The sequence below is a fragment of the Pristis pectinata genome, chromosome 2, assembly GCF_009764475.1.
Source record: "Pristis pectinata isolate sPriPec2 chromosome 2, sPriPec2.1.pri, whole genome shotgun sequence".
Classification (NCBI taxonomy): Eukaryota; Metazoa; Chordata; class Chondrichthyes; order Rhinopristiformes; family Pristidae; genus Pristis; species Pristis pectinata.
In genome coordinates, this window is record NC_067406.1 from 98,169,702 (window position 1) to 98,196,176 (window position 26,475).

The 26,475-nt window shown below is 41.6% G+C and overlaps 1 protein-coding gene across 10 annotated transcripts in view; it reads left to right on the forward strand.

Moving 5' to 3' along the window:
• The window catches only part of slc2a9l2 (solute carrier family 2 member 9, like 2), a 294,396-nt gene that overhangs the window by 212,476 nt on the left and 55,445 nt on the right, over positions 1-26,475 (forward strand). For all 10 annotated transcript variants that reach the window (XM_052008890.1, XM_052008908.1, XM_052008881.1 and 7 more), the window contains 2 exons: positions 18,758-18,859; positions 21,826-21,901. In XM_052008890.1, the coding sequence (XP_051864850.1) occupies positions 18,758-18,859; positions 21,826-21,901 (178 nt within the window). The remainder of the gene's footprint in view (positions 1-18,757; positions 18,860-21,825; positions 21,902-26,475) is intronic.

A 26,475-nucleotide genomic window follows, 5' to 3' on the forward strand; every position in this document is an offset into this window, starting at 1 on the left:
CACTTGCTGATAAAGTCCGTGATGGTGCTGGCAGCTGAGTCTTTGAACATAGACCAGTCTACCAACTCAAAGCAATCTTGTAGAAGCTTATCTATTTCCTCAGACCTTTCTATACTGGATCCTCCCATTTCAGCTTCTGTTTGTATGCAAGGAGAAGGAGCACAGCCTGCTGGTCTGATTTACCAAAGTGAGGGCAGGGGGTGGGTGGGGGGGTAGCTCGGTAGGCATCTTTGATGGTTGTGTGGCAATAGTCAAGGGTGGTTGTGCCCCTGGTGGGAAAGGAGACATGCTGGTAGTATTTTAATAACACATTCTTGAAGTTGGCCTGGTTGAACTCACCAGCAGTGATGAAGAGGGGCCTCAGGATATCCTGTTTCAAGGCTGTTGATCACAGAGTATAGTTCATTGAGTGCAGGCTTCACATCCATATGGGGTGGGATGTAGACTGCCATCTGGATAACTGAAGTGAACTCCTGTGGCAGGTAGTATGGGCGACACTTCACAGTTAGATATTCCAAGTTGGTTGAGCAGGAACTTACCAGGACTGTCACATCTGAGTACCATGAGGTGTTGATTAAGAAGCAGACCGCTCCATCTCTAACTTTGCTTGAGGACACCGTATGGTCCATCTGGTGAATTGACAAGTCCTCTGGTTGTATGGCACACTCAGGTGAAGCAGGTGTAAGCCACATTTCGGTGAGACACAGCACACAACAGTCCCTCAAGTTCTCTTTGGTAGGTCAGTCTTGCCCTTCATTCATCAGCTTTGTTCTCAATGGCCTGGATGTTAGCCAGTAGTAGACTGGGGAGGGGGGTCTTGAACCCACGCTGCTTCAGCCTCACCTACAGCTCAGCCCTCTTACCACGCTTCCGAGGTAAATGGCTGCGTTTGGTCAGTCCTAGAAGTCCTGGAGTGGAGCCTCGTAGACTGGAAGGTAAGTGACTGCTTAAGGACAGACCTGGAAGACCTGGAGTGGTGTCAGCCGGCCTGGAAGGTAAGTTGTTGTTCCTATACATGTCTGAAGGTCCTGAAGAGGAGTGGACTGCCCCAACAGATAAGTGGCCCCATGTTCTCTGTTCTTTAGCCCTATGCCACTGCGAGCTGTGGTTTGATTGTGCACATGGGATTTTAAATGTAATCTTGAAAAGAGTTCTTGACAGAATTATCTACACAATGTTGCTTGTTGAAAAGTGAGGCTGGGAAATGGTGCAAGACATCATCATAACAGTGCAGACAATTGCCATCCCTTTCCTTCTAGTTTCTTTGTGAGTCAATAGTTTTCCCCCTAAAATTCCAGTGTCTGCTGACTGATGCCTGACAACCCATCAGCTACACCAGGGAGAATTGTGCCCAGGAGTGTCTAGGCCACTTTCTCAATGGGTGCAAATCAACCTGAAAATGATTCATGTACAAAACTGAAAAAAAAAATCCACAAATCATTCCAATTTCCGGCAAAAATGAGTGAGAATTTTTGAGGAGCAAATTCCAGACTAGGAGCTTAGTTAATGAAAGCCCAATGACAAAATGTGGGACAAGAGAAGAGGTACGCTTTGTTAGCATTGTTACTGGAAATTTCTGATTCATGCAAATGTCATTTCCCTTTCAAATCTGCTATTATAATCCTGTACTCAAAATAAAACCCACTGTCAGCTCCATCTTTAATCACTCTCTTTAAGCTCCATGAGCATGCCATCATCTGAGTTCTGCAGCACTCTTGACTTGAGACTTTCCTATCCAGTTTCTGCCCTGGTTAGAACAACAAAGTAGCCCTGAGCAAAATTTTGATTGCTTATTTTATTAGTCACTGAACATTAGAGTATCTAACTGAACATTTTTGGACAGTTCCAGTTCACCATGTTAAGTGAAACAGTTTTCAACCTTTAAGATGTTTATTGAGATGTTTTTATCCAACTTTTTGTTAATTTAAATTCAGCCAAAGAACTTGTTTATCAAAGACAAATTTTTTAAATGATTGGAAGAAGCAAATTTGTGTACCAAAAAAAAATCAATTGTTCAATAAATCAACAGTCAGCCAAATCTAGCTCAGTTTCTTGTATCTCTGTTAGTTTCCTTTGACATTATGCAGTGTTTCCTGTTTGAGATTTTTGTTGTCAAACTGAAAACTTAATCTGGAATTGATATTTTTCACATTTCTTTCATCTTACATTTTTCTCATCATATGAAGAAGATTGGTTTGATTGGAAATAATATTTTTTCGAAGGAAAATTATTTAAAGCTTGTGTTCAATGCACACATGGAGTTTAAATAAATTTAGAACTACTATCATATTTAATACAGTAAGCGGAAAATTTAAAAAGGGTCATGACAAATGAGTTCATGAAGGAAAACTATCAAGGTTGTTGTCGTGGATGACTTTATCTTCCCCAATATAGACTGGTCTCCTTAGTGCAAGAGGTTTAAATAGGGCAGAATTCGTTGGGTGCATCCAAGAGGGCTTCTTAAATCAGTATGTAGATAGTCCAACCAGAGGAGGGGTCATACTGGACCTGGGAATGAGCCTGGCTAGGTGACTGACCTTTCAGTGGGAGAAGATTTAGGAAACAGTGATCACAACTCCTTAAGTTTTAAGACAGCTATGAATAAGTATAAGTATGGACCTTGAGTATTAGACTGGGGCAGTTTTTGGGCATGTCCACATCAGGCATATGGAGGGTGTTTAAAGACCAGCTGCAGAGTGTACAGGACAAGTATGCTCCAGTAAGAAGGAAGGACAAGGATGGCAAGGTAAGGAAACCTTGGATTATGATAGAGGTGGTGAACTTAGTCAAGAAGGAAAAGGAAGCATATGCAAGGTTTAGAAAACTAAAATCAAACAGAGCCCTTGAGGATTATAAAGAAGCTAGAAAAGAACTCTAGAAGGGAATTAGGAGAGACAGGAGGGGCCATGAAAAGTCCTTGGCAAGTAGGATTAAAGAGAATCCCAAGGCATTCTATATATATAGTACATCAAAAGCAAGAGGATAACTAGGGAGAGGGTAGGATCACTGAAGGATAAAGGAGGGAACACGTGCTTGGAGGTGGAGGACATGGGCGAGGTTCGAAATGAGTACTTTGTGTCAGTATTTACCCAGGAGAAGGATGTGGAGGATAGTGAGATCATTGTGGAATGTGCTAATATGCTGGGGCATTTTGAGATAAAGAAAGAGGTAGTGTTGGGTCTCTTGAAGAAGGTCAAGGTGTTTAAGTCCTCAGGGCCTGATGGGATATACCCCAGGTTATTGAGAGAAGCAAGAGATAAGATTGCTGGGGCCATGACCAAGATCTTCATGTTCTCTCTAGCCACAGGCAAGGTCCCAAAGGACTGGCGAGTAGCTAATGTTTTTCCATTGTTCAAGAAGGGAAATAGGGATAATCCTGGAAACTATAGACCGGTGAGTCTCTCGTCAGTGGTAGGGAAGCTATTGGAGAATATTCTTATGGATTAGATTTATGACCATTTGGAAAACCATGGCCTAATTAGGGACAGTCAGCATAGCTTTGTGCAGGGCATGTCATATCTTACTAACTTGATTCAGTTTTACAAGTAGGTGATTGATGAAGGTAAAGCTGTGGACATTATCTACATGGGTTTTAGTAAGGCATCTGACAAGGTCCCTCATGGGAGGCTCATCCAGAAGATTAAGATGCATGGGGTCCATGGTGATTTGGCTGTTTGGATTCAGAATTGGCTTGCCCATCGAAGGTCATGGTCGATGGTACTTATTCCGGCTGGAGGTCTGTGACTAGTGGTGTTCCACAGGGATGCCTACTGGGACCTGCTGTTTGTGATATACGTAAATGACTGGATGAAAACATGGATGGGCGTGTTAGTAAGTTCGCAGACGATACAAAGATTGGTGACATTGTGGGTAGTGTAGAAGATTGCCAAATGATCATTAGGATATAGATCAGTTGCACATGTGGGCAGTGAAATGGCAGATGGAATTTAATCTGGCCAAATGTGAGGTGTTGCACTTTGGGAGAACAAATGTAAAAGGACAGCACATAGTTACATAGTTAATGGCAGTGTCGATGTACAGAGGGATCTTGGGGACCAAGTCCATCGGTCCCTGAAAGTGGCTGCCTAGGTTGATAGGGTGGTAAAGAAGTGTATGGCATGCATGCCTTTATTAGTTGAGACACTGAGTTCAAGAGTCAGGAAGTTATGTTGCAGCTTTATAGAACTCTGATTAGGCCATATCTGGAGTGTTGCATTCAATTCTGGTTGCCCCATTATGGGAATGATGTGGAGGCTTTGGAGAAGGTGCAGAAGAGGTTTACCAGGAAATTGCCTGGATTAGAGGGCACTTGCTCTAAGGATAGGCTAGACAAACTTGGGTTGTTTTTTTACTGGAGCAGTGGAGGCTGATGGGAGACCTGATAGAAGTTTATAAGATTATGAGAGACATCAATAGATAGCAGGGATTAGTTTGGTTAGACATTTAATTACTAGTTTAAATAGTTTGGCACAACTGAGCTGAAGGACCTGTACTGTACTGTCTGATGTTCTAAGGTTGGACTATAAAGGGATGACAAAATTCCAGAAATTTCAGACAGTGAAAAGACTCCATATTTATGAATTTTAAGGTAATTGTTAGCATGAGGCTCCCTGAGTCTAGGAATGGTTCTGAATTATCCTGAGCCAAGGAGCTGGGTGCACTTTCTGTTCCATAGCTTTGAGGATGTCATGGCTGGATATCCAGTTTGGCCTCATCTTTTCCATAGGGTACGTGACCTGGATGGAAAAGGTGTAATGATTTGTTTTTGTTTGTTTATTTTCATTGATGTTAATGTTTTTAAATAATTTTTAATAACTTTATTTACAGTGTGGTAACAGGCCCTTCCAGCCCAATGAGTCCACGCCACCCATTTTTTTTTAAACCCAAATTAACCTACCCGTGCGTCTTTGCAACGTGGGAGGAAACCAGAGCACCTGGAGGAAACCCACGCAGACATGGGAGAACGTACAAACTCCTTACAGACAGCGACGGGAATTGAACCCGGATTGCTGGCACTGTAATAGCATCGTGATAACCGCTACGCTACCATGCTGCCACATTAATATATAATGAATAAATAAATTTGTTACTTTGTTTTTAATCAGAACTATTACTTTTTTTTTTAAAAAAACTTTCCTTTTTTAATTGAACCTGTTGCAATGTTTTTTTTATAAGTGTCTTTGATCATCAGTTTAAGCTGTCAAAAAGCCCCCCCGGGGTCCATGGACAGGGCCTCAGGATCTGTCAAAGGCCTAGTTGCTATCCGCAAACTGTTCTGTTTCATGGGACAGCTATGGCACCAAAGCCTTGATCATTTAGAACCATAGAACACTACAGCACAGAAAACAGGCCATTCAGCCCTTCTAGTCTGTGCCAAAACATTATTCCACTAGTCCCATTTACCTGCACCCAGTCCATAACCCTCCAGACCTCTCCTGTCCATGTATCTATCCAATTTATTCTTAAAACTTCAGAGTGAGCCCGCATTTACTACATCATATGGCAGCCCATTCCACACTCCCACTACTGAGTGAAGTTCCCCCTAATGTTCCCCAAAAGCCATTCCCCTTTCACCCTAAAGCCATGTCCTCTCATACTTCTCTCCTAATCTAGGTGGAAAGAGCCTACTCACGTTAACTGTCTATACCCCTCAATTTTGTAAACCTCAATCAAATCTCCCCTCATTCTTCTGCGCTCCAAGGAATAAAGTCCTAATCTGTTCAATCTTTCCCTGTAACTCAACTCCTGAAGACCCAGCAACATTCTAGTAAATCTCCTCTGCACTCTTTCAATCTTACTGATAACCTTCCTATAGGTAGGTGACCAGAACTGCACACAATACTCTAAGTTTGGCCTCACCAATGTCTTATACAACCTCACCATAACATCCCAACTCCTATACTCAATACTTTGATTTATGAATGCCAGGATGCCAAGAGCCTTTTTTACAACCCTGTCTACCTGTGACACCACTTTCAGTATCTGAACTCCCAGATCCCTTTGTTCCTCTGCACTCCTCAGTGCCCTACCATTTACTACCACATCCTACCTTGATTTGTCCTTCCAAAATGCAACACCTCACTTGTCTGCATTAAATGCCATCTACCATTTTCTGGCCCATTTTTCCCAGTTGGTTCAGATCCCTCTGCAAGCTTTGAAAGCCTTCCTTGCTGTCCACTACACCTCCAATCTTAGTGTCATCAGCAAACTTGATCCAATTTACTACATTATCATCCAGATCATTGATATAGACAACAAACAACAATGGTCCCAGCACAGATCCCTGAGGCACACCCCAGTCACAGGCCTCCAGTCTGAGAAACAATCATCCACTACCACTGTCTTCTCCCACACAAAATTTCGAATCCAGTTTACAACCTTTCCATGGATACCTAGTGTCTGAACCTTCTGAACTAACCACCCATGTGGGACCTTGTCAAAGACCTTACTAAAGTCCATGTAGACAACATCCACAGCCTTTCCTTCATCTACTTTCTTGGTAACCTCCTCAAGAAACCCTACAAGTATCATTAAACATGATCAGCCCTTGGTTGTCCAAATACTTGTATACTCGATCTCTCAGAACACCTTCCAATAATTTACCTACTGATGTCAGGCTCACCAGCCTGTAATTACCTGGTTTACTTTTAGTCTTTTTTAAAGAACGGAAAATGAGCTAGCCTCCAGTACTGCACCCGTGGCTAAGGACATTTTAAATGTATCTGCCAGGGCCCATGCAATTTCTACACTAGTCTCTCTCAATGTCTGAGGAAATATCTTATCAGGCCCAGGGGATTTATCTACCTTTATTTGCTGTAAGGCAGCAAGCACTGCATCCTCTTTAATTTCTTTATGTTCCATGACACTATTGCTTGTTTCCCTTCCTTCCATATCCACTATGCCAGTTCCCTGAGTAAATACTGATGCAAAGAACTGTTTAAGATCTCCCCCATCTCCTGAGGCTCCACACATAGCAGGCCACTGATCTTCTAGAGGAAGAATTTTGTCCCTTACTTATCCTTTGGGTTTACCTTCACATATGCCAAAGCAACCTCATCTTTTTGCCTTCCTGATTTCTTTCTTTAGTATTTTCTTACTTTTTCTATACTCTTCAAGTACCTCATTTGTTCCTAGTTGCCTATACCTGCTATACTCCTCTTTTCCTTAACCAGATCACCAATATCCCTTGAAAACCAAGGTTCCCTATGCCTGTTAATTTTGCCTTTAATCCTGGCAGGAACATGCAAACTCCACACTCTCAAAATTTCACCTTTGAAGGCCTTCCACTTACTGAACACATCCTTGCCAGAAAACAACTTATCCCAATCCACTCTTCCTAGATCCTTTTCATTTGGCCTTTCTCCAATTTAGAACCTCAACTCGAGGACCAGACCTGCCCTTATCCATAATTAACTTGAAACTAATGACATTATGGTCACTGGATCCAAAATGCTCACCTACTTCTGTCACCTGACCTGTCTGGTTCCCTAATAGGAGATCAAGTATTACATTCTCGCTCATTGGCACCTCTATATATTGATTTAGAAAACTTTCCTGAACACATTTGACAAATTCCAAGCCATCCAGCCCTTTCAGTGTGGGAGTCCCAGTCAATATGTGGAAAGTTAAAATCCCCTGCTATTACAACTTTGTTTCTTACATTGGTCTGCTATCTCACTACAGATTTGTTCCTCCAATTCTCTGACTATTAGGCAGTCTATAATACAACCCTATTAGTGTGGCCACACTTTTCCTGTTCCTCAGCTCCACCCATATGGCCTCAGTAGACAAACCCTCCGGGCTGTCCTGTCTACACACAGCTGATATTTTCCCTGACCAGTAATGCCACTCCTCTCCCTTTCATCCCTTCCCCTCTATCACATCTGAAACAGAACCCCAGAACATTAAGCTGCCAGTCCTGCCCCTCCTCACCCAAGTCTCACTAATAGCAATAATGTCATAATCCCACATGCCAATCCACACCTTAAACTCATCTGCCTTACCTACAATACTTCTTGCATTGAAATAGATGCACCTGAGGACATTTATCACATACAAACCTTTGATTTCTGTCTATACCTGCAGTCCTTACATGACCTTTTTCCTCCTCCACCTCACTATCTGCTCTAACACTGTAGTCCCCTCCCCCTGCAAATCTAGTTTAAACCCCCCCAGATCAGCACTAGCAAACCAACCAGCAAGTATGTTAGTCCCCCTCCAGTTCAGGTGCAAACCATCCTGTCAGAACAGGTCCCACTTTCCCTGGAAGGAAGCCTAGTTGTCCAGAAACATGAAGCCCTCCCTCCTGCACCATCTCCTTAGCCACATATTTAGCTACATGATCCTCCTATTTCTAGCCTCACTAGCTCATGGCACAGGTAGCAATCTTGAGATTGCAACCTTGGAGGTCCTGTCCTTCAACCTTTCACTTAATTCTCTGAACTCTTTGCAGGACCTCCTCCTCCCTATCCACATCATTGGTCCCTATGTGGACCACGACATCTGGCTGCTCACCCTCCCTCCTGAGGATGTCGAGAGCTCGATCTGAGATATCACAGACCCTGGCACCAGGGAGGCAACAGACCATCCAGAATTCTCTCTTCCACAGAACCTCTTATCTGTCCCCCTAACTATCAAACCCTCTATCACTACTGCTCTCTTCTTTTCCCTCCTTCCTTTCTGAACTGAGGGTCCTGTCTCAGTACCAGAGATGCAACCACTGCAATTTGTCCCTGGTAGGTCATCCCCACCAGCAGTATCCAAAACAGTATACTTATTGTTGATGGGAATGGCCACAGGGTGCTCTGCTCTTTCTGTATATACACCTTCCTTTTCCTGACAGTCACCCAGCTACCTGCCTCCTGACTTTTAGGGGTGACTATCTCCCTGAAGCTCCTGTCTATTTCTGCCTCACAAATGATATAGAGTTCATCCAGCTCCTGCTCCTGCTCCTGCTCCAGTTCCCTAACTCAGTTTGTTAGGAGCTGCAGCTAGATACACCCTTTACAGGTGTAGTCATCTGGGACAAGTGTGCTGTCCCTGACTTCCCACATACTGTATACAGAGCACACAACTGCCCTAACTGCTGCCTTCATCACCTACTCCTAAATTAATTAAATTAAAGGAACTTACTGGCCTTACCTCTCCAGGAGTAAGCTCTTCCTCAGCCTCTGCTCACCAAAGCCTCCAAGCTCCACTCCTACCCTGAGCCACTCCTCTACCATTACCCCTCCTTATATTTGTCCCTGCCAATTACCTCAAGTACACATTCCCTCTAATCAACCACTGAGCACTCTGTTTAACCCTTCAGTTGCCCTCCACTTATTAAGCTTTTTAAATACACTCACTGTACCTGAAAGGGAACTGCTGCTCCAACGGCTCCCGGGCTGATTCTGTAAAAGAAAACCCTGCGAAGCACACAAGCTTTTTAAATACACTCACCAGACCTGAAAGGGAACTGTTTCAATCTTTATATAAAATGCTATCATATTATGATTGCTCTTCCCTAAAGGTTCATTGTCTACCAAATTATTAATTAACCCCTTCTCATTACAATTTTAGATCTGAAAAAAGCCTGCTCCTTTATTGGTTCTTCAACATACTGATCTATCTTTCATCTACTTTATGAATTCATCCTGGAAAACAAATAAAACTGCAGATAATGGAACCCAAAACAAAAACAGAAAATGCTGGAAGAATTCAGCCAGTCAAGAAGCATCTCTGAAAAGAGAAACTAGTTGATGTTTTAGGTCAGGGACCCTGGCTAATTAATTACTCTGGGGAAAATTGAGTTACTCAGCATGCAGAAATATAGGAGCCCATAAGATTAGCACAATGCATTAATATTTATACCCTCTATAATGACAATAGCATGAAATTTGTCACATGGGGAAAATATTGCTAAATTGTTTCCATCTGTGAATTAGCTAAATAGAAGGAAATTTTTTAAATAATCACCAAAATAATTACACATTTAGATAGATATTCTTTGTGCAAAGAATCTGGATTGTCTGCATAGATTTAGTGGGTGGATGACCTGATTTGATACTGCAGCACTAGATGATATTTTTACCATGAATTTTACAATTTGTATTACTATAATGCTGGCAGCAAACCATTTATGTGCTTCTGCACTTGTAAGAAACTACTGGCAGTTTAAAAAATCCAGGCTTTGGTCTCTCTGCAGACCTCTTGATATAATTTATTTTTGCCTTCCCAACATCAATATTGTGCTGTTGCCAAGTTATTATTCTAAATAACTATTACCTTGCTGCCAAGCATGGGCTAAGTTATGCCAATATAGAATATTACCACTCTGATAAATACAAAAAGCTCTTAATTCTGATAAATCCTCTGTGCCCAGCATATATCCCATAAGCTGTTGTGTAAACTATATTGTTTTTGAACAAATGTAACACATGGACAAATTTCTGATCATGATGCTCAACAGCAGAACCAGTCAAAATATATTAACTGTGACTAAGCACTGTAGGAAGCTCCAGTTCACAGAGGTGGAGTCGGTCTGATAATAGTAGGAGAAATATCAAAGAGTACCTCTACTTCCCTCTTTTGTTTTGGGGAACTGAAGCTCAACTTTGCTTTACAAAATGATGTGGAAAGACAATATTGAAAATAATCAGTTACAAAATTCTCTGGATTTGTCTTCCAGTATAAATCAAAGCAATCAATGAATAGAAAAAACCCAAAAAGATAAGAACCTGATTCCAGCTAAGGGGAAAGGACACTAGCTATTTGGCCTGAAATATCTCGGAGTCACAGATACAGCACAGAAATGGACCCATCAGCCCACCAAGTCAGTACTGACCATCAAGCATCCATATTTATCCGAATCCTACCCTAACCCATTTTATTATCTCCACATTCCCATTAGCTCCCTGCCTCACCCCCACCCTCCAGTTCAACCAATCTCCTAAAGATACTTTATTATAATGTTGCGGAACAAATTTGTTTGATTTTGTATATCTGAAAAACTGACTCATTATGTATTTTAGATATTTTACGTTAGTCCTAAATCATTTGGATCAATCCTTCATTGTATGACGATATTCTCAATTACACACACAACTTATGTCAAAGTTACAACACCTGCTTTTTAGAATGTTTTGTGGTTTGTACTTAGGAATAATTAGGAAATGTCGCTAACGTGTAGTAGGTAGTAGGGATTCTCTCATTTGAGGGGCTGCTAAGTGAGGTTGATAGAAAATTATATTGGAATGTCACCCTTTGCAGTTGCAGAGTCCTGCCTCATGAAAACAATGTTGATAAACAGCTTTCAGGAAATTTGACCAAGCACTTCATTGCCAAGATTTACCCTCAAGTAACATCATATCCAGTATCACTTGTGTACATGATAATGTCATCCAGGTGCATGACCTTCATCTCTGTCTTGCCAACAGATATTAAAGTCAGCCATGACCTTTAATTTTAACTCCCAGTAATACAAGTAGGGAATGTGGCAGTGTTGTCCAGGAGGTGTGTGTTAGAAGGACCTGAATGGCTCATCATGTGTTGCTGTCTCCCTCATTTCAGTGCTGCACATGATTGTTAATGTCATAGAATAACTGTTGTGCCTCCTGGTGCTTATCTCAGATGTTTGAAATCAGACATGCTGCAACCTCTGCCTGAATAATGAGCCTGTGCTTCACAGAGATATGGGGCTACTTGGGGCATAATGCTCAATCTTTGAGGATGGCCGATTGAGAGAAGGGGTGGAGTGTGCATACAAACTAAAGACATGTTCTCTCCTTCACTGGGGCTTTTTAAGCTACTTTACTGTGTAGCATTTTTTCAGGTTGAGATTGGCTTTCCACACTTCCGAGGCACAAAAATGCAGTACCTGCATGCAGCTGCCACCAGTAACAGCGTAGGTTACATCTTAATCAGCAGGTAGAGTGGAAACCACCTTATCAATTCTTTAGAGGTAAAAATTTCCCAATGTTGCAATCTTTGGGCATCCTCCAAATTGGTTTTAGCACAAAATGCAAGAATGAAATTTAGTTTCAAGGCGAACTGTTCTTGATGCTATCAAGACATGGGTGACTTCAAATAGGTGGTTAGGCAGCCTGCAGCACCCCCAACAGGACTAATGACTCATCCTGTGGACATTACCTGCTTCACAAGATCACAAGACAAGGGAGCAGAAGTAGGCCATTCTGCCCATCGAGTCTGCTCCAAAGAAAAGAAAGGGAAAAAAAAACTCAATCATATTATGATCACTAGTTCCTAATGGTTCCTTTACCTTTAGTTCCCTAATCACCTCCAGATCGTTACACAGCACCCAATCCAAAACAGCTGATCCCCTGGTGGACTCATCAACAAGTTGCTCCAAAAAGCCGTCCTGTAGACTTTCTACAAACTCACTCTCCTGAGATCCACCGCCTTGCTGGATTTCCCAATCCACCTTCATGTTAAAATCCCCCTTAATTATCTTAACGTTGTCACTCTGACACGCTTTTTCTATTTCTAACTGCAACTTATAGTCCACATCCTGACTGCTATTAGGGGGCCTATATATAACTGCTATTATTGTCCTTTTACCCTTGCTATTTCTTAGCTCCACCCATAAGGATTCCACTTCTTCTGACTCAATGTCCTTCTTTTCTCTTGATTTTATATCATTACTAACCATCAGGGCCACACCACCCCCTCTGCCTACCCGCCTATCCTTCCTATACACTGTGTACCCCTGGACATTTAGTTCTCAATCACATCCGTCATAAAGCCATGACTCGGTGATTGCCACAATGTTGTATTTATTAATCTGTAGTTGTGTCACTAGGTCATCCACTTTATTCCTAATGCTACGTGCATTTAAATATAATATACTTAGGCCAGTATTTGCTACTGATTTTGTTGTACTTCTATTGTTCAGCAAATTATCCTGACTTTTCACCTACCTGTCCTTCTTACCATCCTCACTGCACACTATCTCGGACTTGTTTCCATAAACCTCCTCCCTTACCCTAACATCTTGTATCCTAACATCCTGGTTTTCATCCCCCTGCCAGATTAGTTTAAACCCTCCCCAACAGCTAAATTAAATATTCCCGCCAGGATATTGGACCCCTTGGAGTTTAGGTGTAACCCATCCTTAGTGAATAGGTCATGCCTCCCCCAAAGAAGGTCCCAATGATCCAGAAATGTGAAGCCCTGCCCCCTGCACCAGTCACTCAGCCACGCATTCATCTGCCAGATCTTTCTATTCTTACTTCCATTAGCACGTGGCACAGGTAGTAATCCTGAAATTACCACCTTAGAGTTCCTACTTCTCAACTTTCTTCCTAACTCCTTGTATTCCTCCTTCAGGACCTCTTCTCTTTTTCTACCTATGTCATTGGTACCTGCATGTACCAAGACATCTGGCTGATCACCCTCTCCCCTCAGAACATTCTGGACCTGGTCCATGACATCCCGTACCCTGGCACCAGGAGGCAACACACCATCCGGGATTCATTGTCGGGTTCACAGAATCTCTTATGCGTTCCCCTCACTATAGAATCCCCAGTAACCACTGCATTACTCTTTCCCCGCTGGACCACAGCACCAGGCACGGTGCCAAAGTCCAGGTTGCTGTGGTCTTCCTCTGTCGGGTCATCCTCTCCAAAAGAATCTAAAATGAGATACCGATTTTCGAGGGGGACCGCCACAGAGGTACTCTCTACAAACTCTTTATAACTTCTGTCTATTTCCTGCTCACTCTCCCTAATCAGCTGAACGTCATTGAGCTGCTGCTCCAGACTCTCAACACGTTCCTTGAGGAGCCGCATCTCGATGCACTTTGTGCAGATGTAGTCATCGGGGAGGCTGGTAGTCTCCCAGGGTCCCCACATCTGGCACTCCAAACATAAGACCAATCCCAGATGCATACTGCTATGGTACTGTCCAATACTATCTACTGAGATAAATAAACCAGTGACTTACACCCACTCTATAAATCTCGCCTTTTACCTGGTCTTGCCGAAGCCCGTTGAGCCAGAGCCCAAATCACTCACTCTCGCTCCGCTGCCCGCTCCGACGCTGCCCGCTGGATATGGAAGTCTTTTTAATAGTCTAAAGAAATGTTCGGTAACAAATTATATGTATTTCAGTACCTGATTGTACTTTTTGTTCAGTTGATATTTGAGTATGTAATATAGTTTCAGGCCACAGAAGTAATTTTACAGAGGCCACCAACATCACTCAAGGAACATTTCCCTTTATATAAATGTGCTGATTTTCAGAATTGTTGCATGAACCATGCATTGCAGCTTTCTATTAATCTGCTAGTTTAACAGCAGGCTGCACTTCTCTGAGTTATTTTGCATCCATGTTATGAATGCCCTAGCCATCAATGACAGCTTTTTGATGCATTAACGCTGCTTATGCTTCCGCTTGAGTGCAGTCCACTAGAGTAGTATTCTAGGAAAACTGGAATTGTCAAAAAATCTTTTAACCATGTCTGTACATTTTTGGAACAGTGAGTCTGTCAATTCATGAAGGCAGATAGACAAATGTCATGGCCAACACCAGGGTAATCTCTCCATTGCACTCATTGCCCTCCCCCACCTTCTCTGCTTCTGAGACGTACTTGTTTTCTCACTTTCTCAGCTGTGAAATAGGGTCTTCAACCTAAAATGTTAACTGTTTCTCTTTCCATAGATGCTACTTGACCTGCTGAGTTCTTCTAGAATTTCTGCTTTTATTTCCGATTTCTGGTGTCCTGCGATTTTTTGATCTTTAATTCCTTCATGGGCATTCTTTGTTGCAAAGATAAGCAAAAATTGAGACAACGACACCACTGGAAGAAGTATGGAGATATTTTCTGAATTCTAGCACTTAAAATTGTGTTAATGCAAAATAATTCATTAGGGTTATAAAGCATAAAATACAGCAATGAACAATTTTTATCTGTAACAGGTGTTTAACCATTCAAATATGTTCGGGGGTGAAAGTAATTAAAATTCTATAAGTATGATGGTATACACTGGCTGCCATTTTTTACTCAATTTTATTTGATTGTTTACTTTCATATCTTGATATGTTGCGCATTGCTCACAGGCATGTTTGTGGAGGATGTCACACTTCCATGTCTTCTTAATGAGGACAGAGCACACAACCTCGATTCAGAAAGACACTGCCATTTTGGAGCACTGCATTAGTGAATGTGTTCTCTTAATTTTGCACAATTCAACATGCCCAGAAGCCAGAACAATCCCACAACCCATGAGAAATCTTTTAAAGGGATGATCAACTGTTTGCTCGTTATTTCATGGTTGAATTCTATGAACTTATAAATGTTTGGCACTTACTGTAGTTTTTTAAAGTTGGTAATATTTGTCTGGGTAAACAGATCAAGCAGTGTCTGCAGAGAGAGAAATACTGGCCATTCCTGCTGCTATATATTAACAAGTTATTTGAAATTGTTGAAATTTGATATTGATTCCCAAAAGCTCTCAAGTGCTCAGATGAAAGATGAGGTGCTGTTCCTTTGAGCCTTGTTGTAACAGTGCAAGAGTGGGATGGAGAATTAAAATGACAGTTGACAGGAAACTCAGGTTTGTCCCTGCAGACTGAGAGCAGGTGCACCAAAATGCTATCATCTGATCTGTGTGTGAACATAGAACATTACAGCACAGTACAGGCCCTTCAGCACATGATATTGTGCGACATTTTATCCTGCTCTAAGATCTATCTAACCCTTCCCTCCCACATAGCCCTCCATTTTTCTATCATTCATGTGCCTATCTAAGAGTCTCTTAAATGTCCCTAATGTATCTGCCCCCACAACCTCTGCCAGCAGTGCGTTCCCTGCACCCCACCACTCTCTGTGTAAAAAAACTTGCTTCTTACATTCCCTTTATATCTCCTCCAATCACCTTAAATTATGCCCACTCATGTGAGCCATTTTCGCCCTGGGAAAAAGTCTCTGACTGTCCACTCAGTCTATGCCTCTTATAATCTTGTACACCTCTATCAAGTCACCTCTCATCCTCCTTTGCTCCAAAGAGACAAGCCCTAGCTCACTCAACCTATCCTCATGCTCTCCAATCCAGGCAGCATCCTGGTAAATCTCCTCTGCACCCTCTCTAAAGCTTCCACATCTTTCCTATAATGAGGTGACCAGGACTGAACACAATACTCCAAGTATGGTCTAACCAAAGTTCTATAGAGCTGCAACATTACCTGGCAGCTCTTGAACTCAATACCCCGACTAATGAAGGTCAACACGTCATGCGTATTCTTAACAACACTATCAACCTGCGCGGCAACCTTGAAGGATCTATGGACCTGGACCCCAAGATCCCTCTGTTCTTCCACACTGCTAAGAGTCCTGCCATTAACGTTGTATTCTGCCTTCAAATTCAATCTTCCAAAGTGTATCACTTCACACTTTTCCAGGTTGAACTCCATCTGCCACTTCTCTGCCCAGCTCTGCATCCCATCAATGTCCTGTTGTAACTTACAGCAACCTTCTACACTATCCACAACACCACCAACCTTTGTGTCATCAGCAAACTTACTAACCCACCCTTCCACATGCTCATCCAAGTCATTTATAAAAATCATAAAGAGCAGGGGTCCCAGGACAGATCCCTGCTGAACACCACTGGTCACCGACCTGCAGGCAGAATACGCTCCATCTACAACCCTTGCTTTCCCTGTTGAGGAGAAAACCACATTTTGATCACCAAAGTACTCTAGAGTGAAACAGCACCTGGAAGGACTGTTTTGGCTCCCAGGATGGTGTGAAGGGATGAGGTAAAAGAACAGGTGTTGGATCCCCTGTGGTCGCATGGGCAAGTGCTGAGAGAAGGGGAGTGGTTGGTGGACTAGAGGGTAGTGAAGAGAATGTACCCTTTGGAATACTGAAAGGGGAGGGAGGGGAATATCTGGTGATGGAATCTTGTTGAAAGTGGCAGAAATTGTGAAGGATAATGCACTGACTGAAGTTAATAATGGGGTGGAAAGTAAGGACCAGTGGAATTCTATTCTTGTTCTGCCAAGAGAAGACAGGTTAGAGCAGGTGTAGAAAATAGACGAGGTATATTTCCTCATCTAGCTCTGTCAATTATGGTAGAGGGGGAGCCATAGCTAAGGAAAAGCAAAGACGTCTCAAATGCTGTTTGGAAAGTCTCAGATGTAAGTGGGAAGAGAGAAGGGACTGAGCCAAAAATGAAAGAATGGAGTAAAGGTAGAAATAAATATGTTCTGTGGGGCAAGAGCAGACTAATGTACTGGGCACTTTAAGCATTCTCCTTTTGGTTTTAGATTTTGTCAACAACTCTGACTTGTTTTTCACAGGTTTAACACGTCCCTTTGTTTTCTCTAACTTTCCTCATTAATCTATTAACCAAGTGGCTCCATAAACATTGGAATTAACTGGGCAACCCTGGCCACACCCTATCGGATGTTTCCTTTGTTCTCTCCATCTCCCCCACCCTCTTTTCAACTTTGAACTAGCTTGTTTCCTCTTTCCCATTTCTGAAGCAGGGTCTTTGACCTGAAATGTTAACTCCGTTACCCGGAATATCTTGAGCATTTTTGTTTTTATTTCAGATTTCCAGCATTCACAGGTTTTTTTATTAACTTGTCAGATAGGTTTATTTGCACACTCTCATCTCTGGATAAATTACTATGACTTGGAATTTATTGCTATTTGGTTTGTTATGAAAGCTCAAAGGCAGGTTGCTGATTTGGAACTGTGGTTCATTTTTCTTCTTTTGTGATGTAGTAACTTTGAAGAAACCAAGTGAGCTATTCTTTTTGGAGAACAGTGAAATCACAGTTATTCTGAACGTGACAGGAGTTTGTAGTGGACTAGTTCTTTTTAAATTTTATTTACAGCATGGTAACAGGCCCTTCCGGCCCAACGAGTCCGCGCCGCCCATTTTAAACCCAAATTAACCTACCCGTATGTCTTTGCAATGTGGGAGGAAACCGGAGCACCCGGAGGAAACCCACGCAAACACGGGAGAAAGTACAAACTCCTTACAGACAGCAACGGGAATCAAACCTGGATCGCTGGCGCTGTAATAGCGTCACGCTAACTGCTACACTACCATGCCGCCCTGAGAAAATAGTAACATTTTTTTGCAAAGATTACTTTTCTATATGCTTTAATGCAAGAAAAGCCAGCTGGTAATATTTCTAGAAAGACAAATGGTCTGTTTTATGATATTACTCACCCTGCTATTTTTACATGGTATTTACAGCACAGGAGTAGGGCATTCACTTAACTGATCTTTGTTGGTGTTTATGCTCCACGTGAGCACCACCTCGCTCCATATTGTCTCATCTGACCTGCAGATCTTCTGTTTCTTTCTCCTTCGTGCACTTGTTAATGCTGTTCATCTCAAAACCTCATTAATGGGTACACGTCTCTGTGTAAATGTATTTCTCCTGAATCCTAAATTGAATTTCTTGATAACTATTTTGTATTTGTAGCCCTTAACATTTCATTATTTAGCTTTTTGTAATTGTACATTTTAATTTAGATATTGCCTGAACTAAAATAATGAACAGGGGAATGCCATGCAAACCTGTTGGGTATTTGTCAGCTGGGCAGTAATTTCAAGTCAGTCGTTACAGTGTTCTCTACCTTGGCCTTTGCCAATGATGCATGATACTGCCTACCTCTAACAAATATTCGAACTGTGACCTTATGTGTCGGGGAAAAGAATGTAATCAGTTTCTATTACTCACTCACAGTGTTTTCTTTAAAAAAAATGAAATTGGAAAATCTTATCTTTTTTTCCAGTGTTTGACCATTGAAAGACTTGGCCGGAAGTTCCTTCTCATTGGTGGATTTAGTCTCATGTCATTCTTCTTTGGATTGCTCACGGTTTCACTTAATCTGCAGGTATATAAATTCAATTATTACCTTAACCAAACCCTGGCCGTTGCATGGCTTTTTTATTGGAATCTCCCATACACACTGCATTGCTCAATACTCTAAGGATGTTTATTTCACCTTTTGCCTTTCTGATTCAGCTTTGTATGTAGCCCTTTTCATCTCTTTCCTCATTGTTGATCCTTGAGGTCAACAGATGTTAAAGTTATCCACTCTTGACTTGCTGCACCAGTGTAAGACTACCAAGTCTTGTTTCAGCTCTCCTCCTGACCATTTTAACTGAGCTAGCTGCTGACTCTTGTTTCAGATTTTGCTTTGATCACCATTACTGGATAACATACTTGGCATTCGATGAATAAGATGACAGCAATTAAAATCTATCATTTATTATATATGTTTAGAATACCAGAAGGTGAAACACTAAGCTACAGTTTATATACAAATTTCTTGATTTCTGCATCTAAAACTAGTATTAATTAATCTAAAATGCAGGTTAGTGTTGTGAAGAGCTGTATATCCATCAAAAGGTTATAATAGTCAAGCATAAGAAAAAGAATCAAAGGGACAAAACACTTTGCCTGAAAAAACACAAAGTTAAACAATACTCCTTATATTGCAAAGGTTTAAAGTGTATTATGCATTTCATTATGTTGTTATGGGTCCATACTTATGAAGATTCATAGGGAAGTTTTATCAAATATTATCAAAGAATTATTTATTTAGCATAATAATATAAACTGATGCTAAGACCCTTCTTCAGCTATCTCCTCCATTCCTCAAGAATCAGAGGAGGTGCGTTGTGGATTGCAGGGTGGTTTTGTGAAAAGGGGCTTAGCAAGGGAGCGGGAGGATCAGAGCCTCAATCAGAGGGTGTTGCTAATTTCAGGGTTGGACTGTCAGGGCTGGACTGTCAGGGCTTGGTCATAATCTCTGAATGTTATGGGAGAGAGAGGTCTGAAATCAAAGTCAAGGCCAGGTTTATTATCATATGTCCAAGTATGTATATGCATAGGTGCAATGAAAAGCATACTTGCAGCAGCATTACAGGTACTTAGCATTAGAGACAGAACATTCACAAGAAAAACATAAATTATGCAAAATTATACAAGAAAGAACACAATTAGAATTAAAAAAAACAAATTTCATTGTAGTGCAAAGTGGATATAGTGTTGTTATACTGAGGGAGTGATCAGCATTGTGCAGGTTGGTTTGAGAACCGTATGGTTGAAGGGAATTAGCTGTTCTTGAACCCGATGGTGTGGGACTTCAGGTTTCTGTACTTCCTGCCGATGGTAGCTGTGAGAAGATGGCATGGCCCAGATGGTGGGGATCTTTGATAATAGATGTTGCCTTCTTTAGGCGGTGCCTCATGTAGAAACTTTCAGTGGTGGGGAGGGATGTGCATGTGATGTATTGGGCTGTGTCCACTACTCTCTGCAGCTTCTTGCATATTCAAATTGCTGCACCAGACCATGATGCAACCAATCAAGATACTTTCAACAGTGTATCTGTAGAAGTTTTTCAGTGTTTGGTGACATGCTGATCCTCTGTAACCTCCTAAGAAAGCAGAGACACTGATACGCCTTCCTTGTGAATGCATCTGTGCACTGGGCCCACAACAGGTCACCCGATATGTGCATGCCCAGGAATTCAAAGTTTTTAAGAATTGACACCAGAGAGGGTAGCTATGGATGTGATTGTCTACAGCAGTATCAATGGCTAAGAACATGATTGGGCAGAGGCCCTGCAGCAGGGAGTTTGAGGGTAACCCTCAGTCACTAGGGGGTGGGGTGGTGCAGGAGGCATTAGGCAAATTTAAAGGGCACTTAGCTACAAGAAGGTCCAGGAGGTGTTTCCATGGCATCTGAGCAGATAAACCAGTTCCATCTGAACAGACACTAAAGCAGACCTCACAAATGTTACTAAAACCTCTTTGTGGACCAGCCAAGCACAAAAGGATTTTAAGCATGTAGCATCCAAACTTGCATTAAACACCATTAAATATCTGTGTACTGGAACTTGGAGGGTGCCACAGTGGTGCAGATAGTACAGCTGCTGTCTCACAGCTTCAGCTCCTGTCCTGATGCAGGGTTTTGACCCAAAACGTCGACAATTCCTTTCCTCTCACAGATGCGAATCGACCTGCTGAGTTCCTCCAGCAGATTGTTTGTTGCTTCAGGTCCTGACCTCTGTGTGTGGAATTTGCATGGTCTTCCTGTGACTGCGAGGGTTTCCTTTGGTTTCCCCCCACATCCCAAAAATGTGCGGGTTGGTAGGTTAATTGGCCACTGCAAGTTACCCCAAGGGCCACTTTCCATGCTGTGTCTCTCTTTGACTCTCTGGCCTGGAAGCAACCTGAGCTTCTACACAACCTGCACAACAAGGAAACTTTATCATATCGTGTGCTCTACAGGACTTCTAGTGATATTTCTTTACTCACTGTTGGCTTGCCATCAAGACACAGTCTCCAGTAGGGCTGTTTGACCGATCCACAGCTGCTCTTTCCCATGCTGTTAACCCTAGAAAGACCCAAAATAATGTATTTCATTCAGACTGTATGCTTACACCTGTTTATACACAGTGCCTTGGGATCAAGGTTGACTTGTTTCTATTCCATTTCTTTGGCCTCATCTGCTGCTGCAGAACCCAGTGCGGGACTTGCAGACCCTACCACAGGTGGGGCAGGAGGGATTTCACAGAGCGAGAGTAGGAGGCTGTAGTTTATGAGGTGGTGCCCTCTTTCTGCTACTCTCACTGTGTTTCTGTGTGCACTGTAAGAATAACTGGGCATTGTTACTTGGCATTAGATTTTTTATTATGCCAACCTTTAATAGTAGCAAGTGTAAGTGTTCTTGATTTAAAAAGTACTTTGGACTGTAAATGTTATCAGAGGATTTGGAGAAAATCTGTACATTAATATTTGACTGGCTTCTTGACTTTGTGATTTATGTTACTTGGAACCACATATTTTTCAGGATAAAATTTACTGGATGTCTTACGTGAGTGTGTTCTCCATTCTTGGTGTAATCGCATCATTTTGCATTGGTCCAGGTAAATGTTAACAATTATATTACAGCAGTAACTGGAAATTATTTCTGTCATTTTAATACTAATACTTACAGCCATCACAAAAAGTTCTCTCTTCTGTTGAGGGCATTTATAATGGTCAGGGTTTGGTTCAATAAACTATTGATGTTTTCCACATTTACTCCGCAAAACTGGTGATTTTGGGATTTTTCCACTGTATATTTGAATTTGGAAATTCAGGAGTTACTGTTAGCCTGCTGGCTATTTCCTGATGTTATTCCAGATCTAATTGCTAATTGCCCATCAGGTATGAAAGACACTTGCCCAACTATGCCAGGTGAAAGGAGGCACCAGGAGTTTTTGCCAATTGAGTTAATTGAAGGAGATTACTGTAAGATACTCGAGTATTGTTAATTCAAAGTTTTAATTTAAACAGACTTCTTAAAGTCCTTGTAGGGCTTTTTAAAAAATCTTCCTAAATGTGTGTTAACTCGGAGTTTTAGAAATATTTAAATTGTTTTAGGGTTTTTTATTCTTTTGATTTTTTGAACAGTTTTGGATGTTTTTAGAACAAGAAATAGAAAGGCTAACAGTAACTCCTGAATTTCCAAATTCAAATATACAGCAGAGAAATCCCAAAGAACAAGAAATAGAAAGAACCAAAAGCCATTCTGCTCTGCCTTCATAGCTCATCTTGTACTCATCCACTTTCCCACCCAGTCCCTTATTCCTTCATTCTTTTAAATATGCTCAGTGATTGGGCATTGACAGAACCTGAGCACCTAGGGTGCAGAATTCTGAAAATTTACTACCTTCTGAGTAAAGCCATTTATCTTCATTTTAGTTAAGAGTGACCACCCCTTGTACTGAGGCTGTGCCCTCCCTTCCTAGATTGTCTAAACATTAGCAAGCAGCCTTTCAGCATCCATCCTGTCAATCCTTCTCAGAATCTCAATGACTTGGGTCAATATTGCTAATTGTCTCCTCATAGAACAACCCAATGAATGAATATTACTGAATATTCTTTGAATTTCATAAAATTTTGGAATGTTTTTAAAAGGAGTACATTGAAGTTCTGACTAAGTCTGGCAGTTTAATTTAGCTGTGTGTCAAATTTATTTCAGATTTTTTGTGGCAGGGCTAACTTTGGCACCCCAAAGGAGATTATTCTGGGATGATGTTTTCACACTACCCTTGTCCCCGTTTAGACAAGGGCAGTGTGAAAACATCATCCCAGAATAATCTCTTGGCATTCCCTCTAAGTTCACACTGGAGGGATCACTTAAAAAGCAAGCAGTCTTGGCACTAATCATGACATCTGGACCATTGTTGCTTTTTCTTTTGCTGTGAAGACCTGTTGACTTTGCAAAAATTGCTGGAACTTCCACGTGAAATGTCTGATTGAGGATTAAAGAACTTGAGGTAAAATGGCATAATAGGCTAAAAATGTCGGTGCACCATTTCTCCAGTTCTTCTGGCAAACCTCCAATAAAGTTATGATTCAGGATCAAGTAAAAACCATGGAAATCCAGTGCATGTAATTCTTGAATCAAGTCTCAACCTGACTCTGGAGAAGAGTGATCTGAGACCACCAGGAACGAGCATTCTCCTGTCAATTCGGCTTGACAAGCTGAAGAACATAGGTTAGAATATAGAAGTTAGCTAAGAGAACCCGCAAAGTTTATAAACTTAGTGACCCTTTATTGGCATTGAAACAAATTGTAGGTCACCCTAATGCTGCTTATGAAAGTCGCATAAGGTATGAGAGCTCCAAATGCGAGGATCACAGAAGCGTTTTTGATCTCCCTGTGTAATGCTGTGTTGAAAACTGACACTGTTAGGAGTTGGGTGGGGGGCAGGGGGAAGTGGATAGTAGTTTCATATAGTGCTTTCTATTGATGTGTTTCAAGTTCTAACTGTTGTTACAATATAACAAATCAGGTCTGGTCTTTCCAGGCAATTCTAGAAGGGACGCACCACTATATAATTAACAGCCTTCCAGTTCTAGGGAACTATTGCTAATGATGCTGCAATTATGGGAAAGGAGCTCCCAGAACCTCAAAAGGACCTGGACAGGCTGATGAAGAACTGTGCCCACAGAAGGCTTGTTCCTTGTGTTAGGGGCTATAGAAATCCTCCAGCTAGGGGCTCCTAAAAAGCCATTGCAAGGGAGGTCTCTGAAAGACAGATATGGCCTACGAATGCTTGCATCTCACAGACAGATCTCTGTGTCTGCTCAGTTTGTTCCCATGAACTGAAAGAAAGGCAGCTGAAGTCTCATCTCCTTTGCTGTGAAGTTCAGGTAACCTCCCCGAAGTAGTGTTGAGCAGCCTGGAGTGGCTGTGAGGCCAGCAAACAGGTGACCATGACCTGTCCCTAAGAACAAGGCAACTAAGGACACATGAAGTTATAACTGAGGTTAGTGGTGTCACAGATCTCAGTGAGGAGAAAGAATGTATTTGGAGCATTGACCCTTTAAACAGTATAGTCTTAGTGCCAGTGAATGAAAATTTCACTGCAGAACTTTTGACGTCATTTGGAGGATTTTACCTTGGAAGATAAATGGTAGGTGCTGAAAAATGAGGAGATGAGTTTCAGGATAGTGCTAAGGCGCATGGTGTTCCACCCATCACTGTTTTGTTTGAAGTGTGATTTTACTAGCCCCTGGTTTTGTACTGAGCTTTAACTTTGTTATACAGCTGCATTACTTTACAAAGGCAATGCATGTGTAAAGAGATTTCCATTAGGTCAAGGGAAGTTACCAAGATATTAACAGGAAAATATATCACTGTCCAGTTATGAATTACTGTCATTCATTGATATTTGAAAGTTCTCTTTTGCTTATTAATATGGTTGATTTGTGATTACCTTTAACTTTCAGTTCCTTCATCACTTCCCTATACTTATTAATGCTGCTTCCAGTTTTTACGATCATATTGACTTGGTTTTGAGTCTAACATCCTGCCATTTTATTTAATTTTATCACTTTCTCTTCAGTAAATAAAAAGACTTGTGCCAATTCTATCATCATGTTTCTTTCTGAACACAAAATAACAATCTATCAAGCGTGTAGTAAATTAACTTGAATATAATTGAAAGCGTCCAGAACAAATTTACCATGGGCTCTAAATTTTCACTGATCTTCTAAAATGAATTATTGTATAAACTTAGCACTTAGTATTTATATAGAATTATGTGGTATACAATTGCAGCATAATATTTCATTATCTGTGGAAAGACAGCATGGACTGAAATTTCCTGGTGACAGCTGAGTTAAATTTTTGTAAGTGTTTCTGACTCCGAACATTTCCCTGGATTGGAGGTTTATGGATATAAGTTGGGCTCCCATCAAGATCCCCAAAGCATAAGAAAAGTGATTCCTGTAAGACAGGAAAATCATTGCAATGTTGTGGCTTGATTCCCTCCGCAATATCAGAGGAGGCTACTGAGTACTTATAGGGGCAAAGTAGTCCCAGTGAAGAGATGGAAAGTATGGGAAGGTGGTGATGGAGGCCACCAGGAAGAAAGATGATTTGAAAGAGATTGATCAGGAAGGACAGGTGGTTCATTTTAGGTTTAATTCAGTTTTAGGAGCTGGGGGTCACTAGCAAAGCCAACATTTATTGCCCACCCCTAATTGCCCTTGAGAAGATGCTGGTGTAGGATGACTTCTTTCTGGTGAAGTTACTCCCATAGTATTATTGAGCAGGGAATTCTAGGATTTAGACCCAATCATGATACCTGCAGTCAAGAACTGGAGATATATTCTCACATCAGGGTGGTGTGTAACTTGGAGGGCAACCTGCACGTGGTAGTGTTTCCATGCATTTATTACCCTTAAGCTTTTTGCTGGTAGAGGTCGCAGGTGTGGGAAGTACAGTCAGAGTAGCCTTGGCAAGAACTGCAGTGATTTTGTAGATGGTACACACTGCAGTCATTGTGTGATTCTGGCATAGGAAATGAATATTTAATGTGGATGATGGAAGGCCAGTCAAGCAGGCTGCTTTGTCCTGAGTGGCGTAAAGCATCTTGAGAGTTGTTGATTCTGTATTTATCGAGGCAAATGGAGAGTATTCCATCACTCTAATAATTTGAGCCATGTAGTTGGTAGAAAGCCTTGGTGTGTTGGAAAGTGAATCACTCACTGCAGGATACCCATACTTTGCTGTTATGGTCAAAATGTTTATGTGGCTGGTCTGTCTGAGTTGCTGGTCAATAGCAAGACCCTGAATATTGATGCCGGGGGACTTGACAATGGTAATACCATTGAATGTCAAGGCTAGTAGCTAGACTCTATTGTTGGATATAGTCATTGCTTGACATTACCTGAACATTGTCCAGGTTTTGCTTCAAACAGACAGGGGTGCTTCATTGGCTGAGGTATTGCAAATGGAATTAAACATCCTTTAGCTCTCACATGCTGGTTCCCACCATTGCTGAGGATGGGGATGTTTTTGGAGCCTTTTACTTCCCTCCTCTTAATTGTTCAGTTGTTCACCATCATTTATAAGTAGATGTGTTGAGACTGCAGAGCTTCACCTGATCCATTCTGTAAGATCACTTAGCCCTATCTGTTTAATGCTCTTTTTGCTGATTAG